The sequence below is a fragment of the Paroedura picta genome, chromosome 4, assembly GCF_049243985.1.
Source record: "Paroedura picta isolate Pp20150507F chromosome 4, Ppicta_v3.0, whole genome shotgun sequence".
Classification (NCBI taxonomy): domain Eukaryota; kingdom Metazoa; phylum Chordata; class Lepidosauria; order Squamata; family Gekkonidae; genus Paroedura; species Paroedura picta.
The window spans coordinates 8,971,199-8,983,992 of NC_135372.1; the positions used below are offsets into that span (position 1 = coordinate 8,971,199).

The following is a 12,794-nucleotide window of genomic DNA, read 5'->3' on the forward strand; positions in this document are numbered from 1 at the left end:
TCTCCCCAGCAGCTGACCAAAGCCACTGGCCCCCGTTAAAGGGCCCACCAGGGCAGGGCACAGTCGCTCCTGACGCAAGCAGCCACCTGCTCAGAAGGCTGCTCTCCTTACCCCCCAATTGTCGGCGCTTGGCAACCCTTTGCGTCAGTCCGAACCCCTACCTGGCTCTGCCTGGGCACCTTCATGCGTCCCTTGCTGGAACTCAGAGAAGGGCTCACCCAGGGCAGGAGAGTCCTCCCCCTCCCCGCTCCTCAAAACATTAGCAAGTAGGAAAAGGTCACAAGTTGTCCAAAACAGCACTGCAAACACGGTTACCACCACAGTGCCACACACACTGCTCTGGGATGGTGTGGTCACCAGACAAGAGGGCGGACAGAGGGGGCAACCATTTCCTCACTGCGATGCTGGGCAACAGGGTGAATGCGGGTCTTTCTTGCTGCAAGAGGGCAAGAACGGGGGAAGGACAGGAAACCGGAATCTGCGCTCGAGGGGTGGATCTCTGTCCCGCTCACATCCCTTTTCACCGATTGGGTGGCTTATTTTGTGGAGCACCACAATTCTAGTCGCGTCAGAAGTGATGAATTGTGATATGGAAACACACACACCCCTCCCTGGTCACTGGCGTTTTGCCACTGGATAGCCAAAGTGCTGGGGGCACTGGTAGTTTGCATCCAGGGGCCGCTCTTCGATGATCGGAGGGAATTTGGCTGCCGGTGATCAAAATGGGATATTTGCTTAGATCTATTGGCCTGATCCAGCAGGACCCTTCTGAGTCCAGCTTTTCAGTGGCTGTTAAAGGCACTCCGGATGTCTTCCTTTGCAAATGGCCACTCGTAGCGCAGGGACTCATGGGAATTGTAGTCCATGGACATCTAGAGAGCTACAGTTCGGCCACCGCGCCCTAGCCTGTACCCCTAACCATAATCCTGTTGAGGCCTACAAAGAACTGGGAGCTCCTAGGGGGGGGGGGTCCACCTTACTCTTGTTTGCGAGGGGCGAGCTTGCTTCATAGCCCCCCTGTTTGCATCATCCAACCCCCAAATAAACTGCCATCTGCAGCCCATCTCCTCAACCACCCTCCCCCAATACCCCAGTTTCCTGCCCTCCCCACCCAAACCCAACCTGTAACCATCATTTCCCCTGGGGGGCCAATTCCCCAGGCCGGGGAGAAATAAGGAGTTTTGTGTCATTCCATATTTCTCAGCCTGGGTCTCCCTTTATCCCTCGTCCGAACCCTCCCTTGGCAAAAGCCGCATGGAAACAAGAGGAAGTAAAGATGACAGAGGTGCCAAATGTCCGAGGCAGCAGTTGGGTTGCAAAGGCTGAAATACGAGATGAGAACAGAGCAAACCTGTTCACAAATGCTGGGGGGGGGGGGGAGATAACACCAGGCCTGCTTCGCCGGTTTAACACCAGGCAAAAGAAATCCACCGTCTCAACTGAGAAAATGGTGGTCCTGAGAGGACCCCTCCTTAAGTAACCCACAAACACCCCCCCCCACACACACACACACCCAAAATCAGGTTGTCCTGAAAGCCACCTGATCTTAATGTGACAGATGGTTGCTTGCCTCCTCATGACTCCTACTGTTCCTTGGAGGAACTACCACCCAAATCCTTGGAGGTCCTCCCATCCAAATACTAGTCAGGGTCGGCCTTGTTCAGCTTTCAAAATCTGGTGAGAATATAGTTTCTAAGGACAACAGCTAGGTGGTTCAGAGGGCGTGGAAAGCAGGATCTGCTGCAGTACCCCCAACCCTGCAGTACCCCCACCCCTGGCCAGTCCCCTAACACCGGGGGGGCCAAGCTGTAGCTCTCCACATATATCTATAGACTACAATTACCATGCCAGCACAGCCAGCTGGCAGGGTCACATGGTAACTGTAGTCTATGGGCATCTGGAGAGCCATAAGTTGGCCACCCCGGACGTACCAGCATCTGCTCAACAGTAATCCGTGGTCCCTATCAGGGCTTCATCTTTACTCCCCGCTACAAATGTTAAAAGTAGCACAATGCCGCTACCGAGATAGCTGTCCCAGGTGAGCTGCTCTTCTCAAGGCCTACAAGCCAGGAGGACGCCAAACCAATCTGCCAACTACATAGAAAGAAGCAGAAGGCAACCTTGAGCTGGGCCTCAACTGAATGGTCCCCGTGGTGCAGCTTGACTTACTCCCAGCCTATTTCAGGTCTCCGGTCTGTCTCCAAAATGCCGTATTTCCCACAGTGGCGAACAAGTCACTGATTATTATTGTATACCAGCAAGCTATTCTGGTGGCCAACCTGTTGCTCTTTAGAGGTCCATGGCCTACAATTCCCATGAGCCCCTGCCAGCTGGCAGGGGCTCATGGGAATTGTAGTCCATGGACCTCTAAAGAGCCTCAGGTTGGCCACCCCCACTAGACACCCCCAGACTTCAGTTTGCAAGAGCTGAGCAAAGCTGTCAATGACAGGATGTTCCGGGGGCCATTAATCTGTAGGCTCGCTACCTACAGCTCCGTAGATCTGCCAACAGAGCGTTCGCTTTGTTTTTTGGGTGCCACGAAGGTTTAGGCCACAGGAAAGATGTCCACCGGCTATGGTGCCACAAAGTTCGCATGTCGTTTTTTGCCACGGCAGATAAAACAGAGATCGCCGTTAATTTCCAGGTAGTTTTGGCGAGAGCTCAGTGGGAATTTCCCCAGGGGAAGTTGCATCTCACACCAGGGCATATTCTTCAAAGAGGTATGGGAGATCAACACTTGCCTCTGAACCGAAACGGCCTAAAAGATTTCCATTTTTACACCATCTGGTCACCGCTGCTATCCAAGATCCACACATGTGGCTCGGGACACTCCAGAAATAACTCCCTGTTCCAAAAATTACATCATTTGCAAGCTCACGTCAGCATGCGGCCCAAGCAGGAGTGAACAAAGTAAGACCACATGGCCAAATAACTGGTTTTGGTCCCTGGAGCTGAGAAAGCAAGATTTCATTCAGCTCTTGCCTGTACATAGGCCAGGGATTCCCTACCACGGGACCGGGGAACGCTGGGGTTCAGCAAGAGCTCCCCTGGGGTTCTGCAGCCTATGCGAGAAGTTCAGATGGCAGCTAACGTTACTAGACGTCACAGGAATCCACTTCCTCTGTCGCTCTCCAGGCCTAGCCTCTTTCGTAGAATCATAGAGTTGGAAGGGACCTCCTGGGTCATCTAGCCCAACCCCTGCACTATGCAGGACACTCACAGCCCTATCGCTCATCCCGTCACCTGCCACCACAAAGGGAAATAGTAAATGAGTGATTGATATATTGTTCCACTGCCCTGCTTATATAGACATTCGCAGCAACTTGATTGAGCCTCTCCTTAAAAAGTTGCCCGAACATAAGGATGTCGATCGAGCAAAGAGTCTGCTAAGTGATGAGGCCCCTTCAGGTGACAACTCAGCTGGCTAAGTTTTGTGCCGCCGCCATAAATATCCGATGCTCTAAAGTAGCATAATTTTAAGTTCTATTTTATGATCTGTTTTAAATTGCATTATATCAAATGACCATATTCTTTTGGTCTTTTATGTATTAACTTCACACAACTCGGTCTGGACGACTGTAATAAAGTTTGATTGATTGATTGAGTGATCGATTGATTGGCTGGCTCCCACATCTTACTTCCACGCCCATGTCTCTGAAGGGGCACACCACCACTTCTGGGGTTTCCCAAAGCCTGAAACATATTTCAAGGCTTCCTTCATGGTCACAGGCCTTAATCATGACTATTCATCATAATTCTTTTTCACACCATTAAATTGGTATTCTTTTTGGTGCAACACTCCCTTTTTCTGTTTTAGTATGCACAACAACTTTATAAGATAGGCGAGTAAGGTAGGTTACCATTGTGTTGCCCCAAAGATGCCAGGAGACAAGCAGGTTGCAATAAGGCTGCAGGTGTAAGGTTTCAACTAGTTTACTTTGCCACTATGCAACTGTGTTAAAGGAAGAGTACTTCTGGGCACGCACAGAATACTGTTGTGCTCTGCATCTACTATTACCTTTCCAGAGAAGGGGGGAGAACATCCATGTCCGAAAATATGGACCAGATAAGGGACATTTCGGGGTTTGCCATTGCTTGCCTCCTCATGACTCCTACTGTTCCTTGGAGGAACTACCACCCAAATCCTTGGAGGTCCTCCCATCCAAATACTAGTCAGGGTCGGCCTTGTTCAGCTTTCAAAATCTGACAAGATCATCTAGCCCAACCCCTGACAAGATCAGCCTTGTCTGGGCTATCCGGGTCAGGGCATGGAGAGCAAACCCTGAACCGCAACCAGTTCCATTGGGGCCAGCTGAGCCCAGGCCAAAACCACCTGGGAAAATATTACTTTGGGATCACATTTATGACAAAGTTCTACCACCTTTGCTGTCCTTCCCAGTCCTCTGTACTCTCTTGTCCTCATGGTTTAGATTTAACCCTCCCCACCCAAAACACAAACCCCCACCCCCCACCAAAGTGCTATGCTCTCACCATGCCATAGGACGCCTTCCCCTTCCCACTCCAGCAGGACCCCACAATCACAACACACTTAGGGTCACAATAAGACAGAGGCGTGCTTCCCTTCCGTACACAGGCAAAGTGCGGGAGAAGGGGAGCCCCTGGAAAACAAACACACACATATTTTGCATCCCCCTGACACAAACTGCCCGCCCGGCGACGGGCTGAAGCACACCACCACGAGACCCCAAACTACACAAGAGCATAATCAAACTGGCCCCTCTCCAGCCCCTCCTTGTGGTCAGTCCAGGAAGAGGCCGGCATCCGACTGTAGGGGTCCAGCAGTATCCGGAAGCAGCGGACCATCAGCACCACCAAGAACACCAGCAGGAGGATGACGAAGGCAAAGACCGTCTTCTGCTCAGCATCCATCGCGAGGGCTCCGGGGCCGGGCTCTGACCGTCCTGGGGACAGCAGTTCGTAATCCAAGGTCGAGGCATCACCCATCACGCCTGGGCAACACGCCCACCTCGCCAATGGCGGCGGAGCCCGGCCCGTCACACACCCCGCATCCTCCAGCGCTGGGAGCAATCGGTCCTTTCCTCCCACAAGACGCTCACTTCCTGGCAGGCGGGCGGGAGGTGGTGCGACGGCAGCAGCCACCCACTTGGGGACGCTGGGGAAACAAGGACAGCAGGTCATGCGCAGGCCTGTGATGTCTGGGGCTCTATGTGCACACAGCAGGGCCTGGGATCTGGGGGGATAAGAGCTGGATCCCCACCCTGCTCTGGACATTTTTTGGGTGACCGCGGGGCCAGTAATGGCTCTCAGCCTGCCTACAGAGAGCTAGCGTGGTTAAGAGCAGTGACCTCCAATCTAGAGAGCCAGGTTTGATTTCCCCACTGCTCCCTATCCAACCAGCTGGACTAGGGCCAGTCACAGTTCTCTCAGAGCTCTCTCAGCGTCACCAACCTCACAAGGTGTCTGTTGTGGGAAGGGGAAGGGAAAGCGATCATAAGCCACTTTGAGACAAGTGAGACTTGCTGCGTGACCTTGGACCATGCACAGTTCTCTCAGAGCTCTCTCAGCCTCACCTGCCTCACAGAGTGTTTGTTGTAGGGAGGGCAAGGGAAGGCAATTGCAGGCTGCTTTTGACACTCCTTCAGGTAGTGAAAAGTGGGGTATAAAAATATCAGGTGTTCTTCATCGTCTTACATCTCACAAGGTCATTGTTGTGAAGACAGAATGCAGGAACAGAGAAGTATCTAAGCTCAAATTGGGATTTGAGGATCCGAGGGATCCGAGTTCAAATTCTCACTTCAAACCCTTCCCTTTGGGGGGGCAGCAGTTCACTTGCGCCTTCCCTCCATTTTTAGCTACCCACTTCACAAGGCTTCTTCTTACCTCACACCTGCGTTTCAACAGCCAGAAAAGGTGGCGGCACATCCTGTCCCGTTTTGCGCTATCTGGAGTCCGGTCCTCTTCCTCGGGCTGAAGGCGGAAGAGAGAATTTGGGAAGATCTGTTACACCGTTCTATCAGTGCATGTGTCGGGTTGCCAGTTCCAGGCCAGGAGCTGTGGATTTCTGGGGGGCGGAGCCTGAGAAGGGCAGAGTTTAGGGAGGGGAGGGACTTCAGTGGGTTGCAAGGACAGAGAGGTCAGCTCCCTGAATGGCCATTTTCTACAGAACTGAACTCTCTCCTGGAGATCAGTGGTAATCCCAGGGGATCTCCAGCTACCCCCTGGAGTTGGTCACCCTAGTGCATATGGCACTCTACAAGATAACATTGGCAATCTAAAAAATTCAGTTCAGGATAAGCAAGAAAGACTAAAGAATGAAAAGGAGGAGCAGAGTGGTTCCCCTCTGGCAAGAGACATCCACCAGTATCATTTTAGCGCATGGCGTAATTACTGCATCACGCAGAATTAACCTGCGGAACTCATCGCCCCAGGAGCCCTCCATGGCCACAGTCTGAGACTGCTTTAAAAGGGAATTAAGACAAGTTCACACATGAACACCCCATCATAGGATGGCTAAACAGAAACTCCATGCTCAGGGGTAGTCTAGGGCAGAGGTGGCCAAACTGATGCCCATGAACTACAATTTCCATGCTGGCAGTGGCTCATGGGAATTGTAGTCCCTTGATATCTGGAGAGCCACAGTTTGGCTACCCCTGATCTAGGGGGTATAATTAAGATCTTTGTGCCCTTGTCTGATGGCTTTCCTGGGGCACGAGGGAAACAGGATGCTGCATTTGGAGGGACCTAAGTATCTATCTAGCTGTTATCTGCAATCGCTCTTCTGTTCAACCGCTGTTCTGAAGGCAAGCGGGGAAGACGTGTGCTCAAACAGAAGGAAGTCTCCAGTTGAGCCAATCAGGACACTGGTAATTTGAAAATCATCAGGCCGTTCCTATCCTATCTATGCTAAATAAAAACTCTGACACCCCCTGCAGGACCTCTGTTAAATTCTGCACAATTATACATATAGCTGGAAACAATCCGAGATCAGAAGAGAAACATCACCAGGACATTGCTGACTCTTTCTCAAGTGAGTTGGGTAGGTGTGGCATGGATTGTTTCTGCAGTTGTAATTTGCTGGCGTGTTCTCACCACATTGAATACCAGATAAAGGTAAAGGTAAAGGTATCCCCTGTGCAAGCACCGAGTCATGTCTGACCCTTGGGGTGACGCCCTCTAGCGTTTTCATGGCAGACTCAATACGGGGTGGTTTGCCAGTGCCTTCCCCAGTCATGACCAGATACAGACCTGAAATTTGGGTCTGGCATTCTGCATTTATGGTTTTCTCTGGCACCAGCCAGGAGTCTATTCGCAGCTTGCATTCTACTCTTCTGTAGGGAGAATGGTTGTTCCTAACTTCTGCCCTGCCTCCCCTCCCCTTTTTTGGGGGAATGAGCATGCGCAATAATGCAATTGCCTCCTAACACAAACAAAACAGGAAAATGCCTCCCCGCCTTTTCCCTCCCGGCTTGTTCTAGCACCTCCTAGCCATCACCGCTGGGGGAAAGGGCAAACGGGTACTTAGGGCTCAAGCAAGAGTGGCAAAGAGTGGAGGGGGAAGGTGAGCATGGCTGCCATATTGAACTTGTGCTATAACGCAGGTGATTCTGCAGTTTTGCAGCTTTCTCCAGTTATACCAGTTAAACCAGCGGTCCCCAACCTTCTAGTAGTCGGGGACCGCCTCTGAGGGTTGGAGAAAGCCGGCGGCCCGGCCGCTGCCACTGCTCGCAAACGCGCACGTGCAGTTGTCGCGCATGCACGTTTTCGCCACTAGGTGGCGCTAACGCACATGCGCAGAGCTGCCGCGCGTGCGCATTTTCGTCAGCAAGGGGCGCAAACACGCATGCACGGCAGCTCCGCGCGTGCACGTTTGCGTTGCTGGCATGCCGGCGGCCGTGCCGGCGGCCGTGCCTGCTTCTTCCCCCCTTCTCGCTGCGGGGGGGGGAGGAAGGCGCGGCCGCTGGCGGCCCGGCATTATGGCCATTGCGGCCCGGTATCGGGCCGCAGACCGGGGGTTGAGGACCCCTGAGTTAAACAGAGGAGCGAAAGCTACAGAAGGAATCTAGAGTTGCAGCCATCAGCTTGGGCACTCTAGCCAGAATTAATTTTAGAAAACTCCAAAAATAAATTAAGGAGGATTGGGAAGCAGGCCAGATCGGAATCCGCTCGCCCCCAAAACAAATGAGGAATAGCACTCCAAGTGCCTTGTGGATTAAATCGACTTTTAAAAGTGTAACCGAGTGGCCAAATTGTGATTTTTCTCCACGGAGTTCTGGCTTTTCTCAAATTTTGGCCACACAGCCTCACGTTTTACGGGTTTAACTTTTATCTCTCTGCAGGCTGCGCCCCGGAGTCCGGCAAAAAAAGAAAACAAAACCATCACTGGGTAAGAAAAACCTCCTCCCATTCCATCAGCATTTATTAAAAACCAGTTCCCTTAGCAACTGTTTGAAAAAGAGACGTATTGAGATCAGAAGAAAGAGGCAGACAGATAAGGGAACACAATCAACACCGACCAAATATAGTCTCTTTTTTCGACCCAAAGGATACTTGTCATCACGGGAAAAGGCATACAAAAACGAGCGCTGAACAAAGAAACAGTGGGGGACGGATCTTGCCCCAGATTTATCCTACACGAGCTCCATAAAATGCCCCCATCCCCAAAAGAAGGCACTCTGTGAGATCTTATTTCCTTACTTCATTTATGCTGTTTTTCTCCTCATTGGGGACACAAAGAATTCTTTGTCTCTCCCTGGGCAGAAAAGAGCAAGAATCCAGTCGCACCTGAAAGACCCACCAAATTTGCTTTTGTGTGTCACTCGCAAAACCTCCTCCCCTGCCCCAAATTTGGTAAGTCTTTCAGGTGTGACTGGACGCTTGCTCTAGTCTGCTGCTACCTACAGACTAACACAGTTACTAACACACCTTGACCTCTCTCCTCCAGTTCATCCTCACAACAGCCCTGGAAGGTAGATTATGCAAGAGGAACGGCTCGGGAACCCAGCCAACTTCTAGGGCAGAGTAGGGATTCCAAACGGCATCTCCCGGATCTTAGTCCGACACTCGAACTGCTAAACTACTCAAAGCGGAACACAACGGAGGGTTCCTAGTGTCATTTCCGCTTTGGAAACAAGACCAGGCCCTTTGGAACACCAAAATCCAGAATGGGAGAACTTTCGTGAAACATTCTCCTAAAACCCCAACCGTCATTTAGCTTCCTCCTCTCCTAAGCTGGCAAATCAAGGCTCTCCAAAATTTCAACCCAAGGCATAGTTATAGGGAAAGATGGGTATAAGAGGGACGCAGATTGACACCAAAGATTCCCAACCAGGGTCCCATGGCCTTTATCAGAAGTCTGGACGGGCGCTGACATCAACAGGAGGGTTGTGCACGGCGGCGTCCGAATTGGCTGCTCCGGGCCACCGCAGCCAGTGACTCACCACGGGGGGGGAGAGAGGGTGCGCAGATGCGCACCCTCCCTCCCCCCCCGTGGTGAGTCACTGGCTGCGGTGGCCCGGAGCAGACAATTCGGACGACGCCGTGCACAACCCTAATCACTAGACATCATTGTAGCCCCCATCCCCTACGGCTGTACAGGCTGAGTCTGTTTCTCCACCATGGAAATGGTGAATGATTGATTGATTGATTGATTGATTGATTGATTGATTGATTGGCTCCCACTTCTTCCTTCCACGCCCACTTCTCTGGAGGGCCACGGCATTATTTCCTGGGTTCCTCAAAACCTGAAAAATATTTCCGGGATTCCTCTACAGTCAAAAGGTTGGAAAAGGTTTGAACATCGCACCACCCCGGCTCTCGTGAAATTGGGTAAAAAACCCCCGAAGGGCATGTGTTTCAACAGGGCTGGGGCACGCCCACTTGGGCAGAACGCCCTGTCTGATGAAAGGAGCATTAAAACATTTGCTGGCTAATAAAGATCAGTGGCTCAGCCTCCTTTGGATTAAAAAACAACAGGCCAACAAAGGGATTCTGCAGACAACCCAGACAACCCAGTTTGAATCTTCGTATCGCAGGGATGAGTGGGCCTTTGAGAGATCCATTGCCCAAGCCTGGGGACAGCTCCGCAGCTCGAGAAACTCACATCCCGCAATTAGAATCAATTAAGATTCCCCCCCCCCATTTGTATGGCTTGACATTAGGGAATGGGGTCTGGGGATCCCCCAGAATGACAGCTCATCTCTGGAAAAGAGAGATCAGTTCCCCTGGAGGACATGGGAAGGTGGGCTGTATGGGTCGTACCCCACCCAGGTCGCTGCCCTCCCTGGGCCCCACCAAATCCCCAGTACCTTCCCACAAGATGTCATAGTCCCATTGTATACGGCACTGGTCAGACCACACCTGGAGTACTGTGTGCAGTTCTGGAGGCCTCACTTCAAGAAGGACGTAGATAAAATTGAAAGGGTACAGAGGAGAGCAACGAGGATGATCTGGGGCCAAGGGACCAAGCCCTGTGAAGATAGGTTGAGGGACTTGGGAATGTTCAGCCGGGAGAAAAGGAGGTTGAGAGGGGACATGATAGCCCTCTTTAAGTATTTGAAAGGTTGTCACTTGGAGGAGGGCAGGATGCTGTTTCTGCTGGCTGCAGAGGAGAGGACACGCAGTAATGGGTTTAAACTTCAAGTACAACGATATAGGCTAGATATCAGGAAAACGTTTTTCACAGTCAGAGTAGTTCAGCAGTGAAATAGGCTACCTAAGGAGGTGGTGAGCTCCCCCTCACTGGCAGTCTTCAAGCAAAGGTTGGATACACACTTTTCTTGGATGCTTTAGGATGCTTTGGGCTGATCCTGCGTTGAGCGGGGGGTTGGACTAGATGGCCTCTATGGCCCCTTCCAACTCTATGATTCTATGATTCTATGATAGATCTGGCCAACAGAGTGTTATGAAGTCTGGAAATGTCAGCAGGTCAAATTCTGTGGGATTCTCTCTCTACGTGGCCCTTCCTTTAGGGGAAACACAGCATTCCTCTAGCTGTAGTTGAAAGAAAACACCTCTTTGCAAAATCCTGGTCTCTGGGTGACCTCTGGAGCATCAAACACTGGTCTACCTGGACCGGCAGCAGCTGTCCTGGAGAAGTTCCTCCCCTAACACCTGAGCTTCATTAACGGGAGAGGCAACCAGGGATCTTGCTCCAGCCAAGACTGCATGCTACATCCAGTTCGGGGGAGTGGTTAAAAGCAGCGGCTTCTAATCTGGAAGGCCAGGTTGGATTCCCCACTTCTCCACACACAGCCAGCAGGGTGACTCTCAGCTAGTCACTGTAATGTTAGAGCTGCTCTCACGGAGCACTTCTCTCAGAGCTCTCAGTCCACCTCCCTCACAGGGTGTCTGTTGTGGGGAGAGGAAAGGGAAGGCGATTGGAAGCTGCTTTTGGGACTCCTTCGGGCAGAAAAAAAGCGGCACGTAAGAACTAACTCTACTTCTTCTTCTTCTCTGCTGTCCCTTCTACCTCTTTGGGGGATAACCAAGTCACGGTGCTTTTTCCCAGCAGCTGTTAGAACCCAAAACCCACATGGTGGAGGGACAGCTGCATCTACCCTCCAGTCCAGACTTTTAAGAAGTTCACTCCAATGTCAGTGCTTACCTGTGGGTAATGCAGTCTCCTCCGTCATCAAAATCAGGCACAGGCGTGCACACACACACACACACCCTAGCTATGATTTATCGGATGATCTTAGAGGCATTAATCTATAATCTCGCCCTTTGGAGGCTGCCAGTCCCCAGCTTACGGATTTATGCATCCGCTCCACCATCGTGACTGGTGGAGATTGATTGGTACCAACTGGTCCACAGAGGAGAGATAATCGTCTACGGACCTACAGACGGCCAGGTTCCCCACCCCCACCCTCAGCCCCCACCCAAAAAAGGAGCAAACAAATAGGGGAGGATCAAAGAGAGATCCTGGCAAACTGTAGGGTCAGAATTCTTAGGACCGGGTTGAAAGGACGGCTGGTAGCAGTGGCATTCAACCGATCCACAGCGTGGCCATATTTGGGGATCCAACAAACATTTTGGCTCGCCAGAACTCAGGAAATATTCTGGCACTAGTGCAGAAGCAGGCAACTAGAACAACACTTTCCCCACAGGAAAAGGATAAATCATTTGGATTTCCCCCCTTAGTTTACAGCACAGAAAACTTAGGGGTGGGAGGGACGTGAGAGAGGTGTCTAAGAAGGCTCCTCGGGTGCAATGCTGAAAATAGAGAGTACGTACCTTGTGAGGTTGATGGGCAGCAGATTCGAGGGGGAGGGGGAAGACTCCCCTTTTTTCTTCACAGACAGGATAGACCTGGGGAACTCACTGCCACAGGATAGAGTGGGGGGGACCTCTCTGGCCAGCAACACCTTTGCTCCTGCCTCCAATTGGAGCAGAATAGCCTTTGAAACAAAACCAGCAGAGACGACCCGTCAGCTAATTAAACAGTGTACCTAATGAGCGTGATCTGCAATGAGTTGATCTTCTGTTTTATAAATGTAATGGACACCTAGAGGCTTCTGGGTCATTTATAAGAGAGCTACCTTCATGGACCTTTGATATTAATAGACCCAAATTATATGGCTTAAAATATAAAGTATAAGGTATATAAAATATAAGGAATGTATATTTAACATATGTTCTTTAATAATTCCCTTTTTGATGTAAGATTTTTTTGATATAAAATGTTTAAATTTGTTTCCATACTTAGACAGTGGGTTGAAGACTTTGTTTGTATCCCTAAAAAAAAACTAATTAAGAAATAAGGTAGAAAACTATTTTAGTTACATAAAATTTATATTTTCATGTTATATGAGGTC

At 50.9% G+C, this 12,794-nt stretch overlaps 1 protein-coding gene across 9 annotated transcripts in view; it reads right to left on the reverse strand.

The window, feature by feature from the left end:
• Nucleotides 1-3,917: 3,917 nt before the first annotated feature.
• Nucleotides 3,918-12,794, reverse strand: part of CTXN1 (cortexin 1) — a 28,889-nt gene continuing 20,012 nt past the window's right edge. For 2 of the 9 annotated variants that reach the window (XM_077331719.1, XM_077331720.1), the window contains 3 exons: nucleotides 12,214-12,377; nucleotides 5,863-5,949; nucleotides 3,918-5,134 (listed from right to left, as the gene is read on the reverse strand). In XM_077331719.1, the coding sequence (XP_077187834.1) occupies nucleotides 4,711-4,965 (255 nt within the window). In that variant the 5' untranslated portion in view covers nucleotides 4,966-5,134; nucleotides 5,863-5,949; nucleotides 12,214-12,377 and the 3' untranslated portion in view covers nucleotides 3,918-4,710. Of the gene's footprint in view, nucleotides 5,135-5,862; nucleotides 6,058-12,213; nucleotides 12,378-12,794 lie in introns of all 9 variants that reach the window. The other 7 variants (XR_013229915.1, XR_013229916.1, XM_077331722.1 and 4 more) reach the window with 5 other exon arrangements.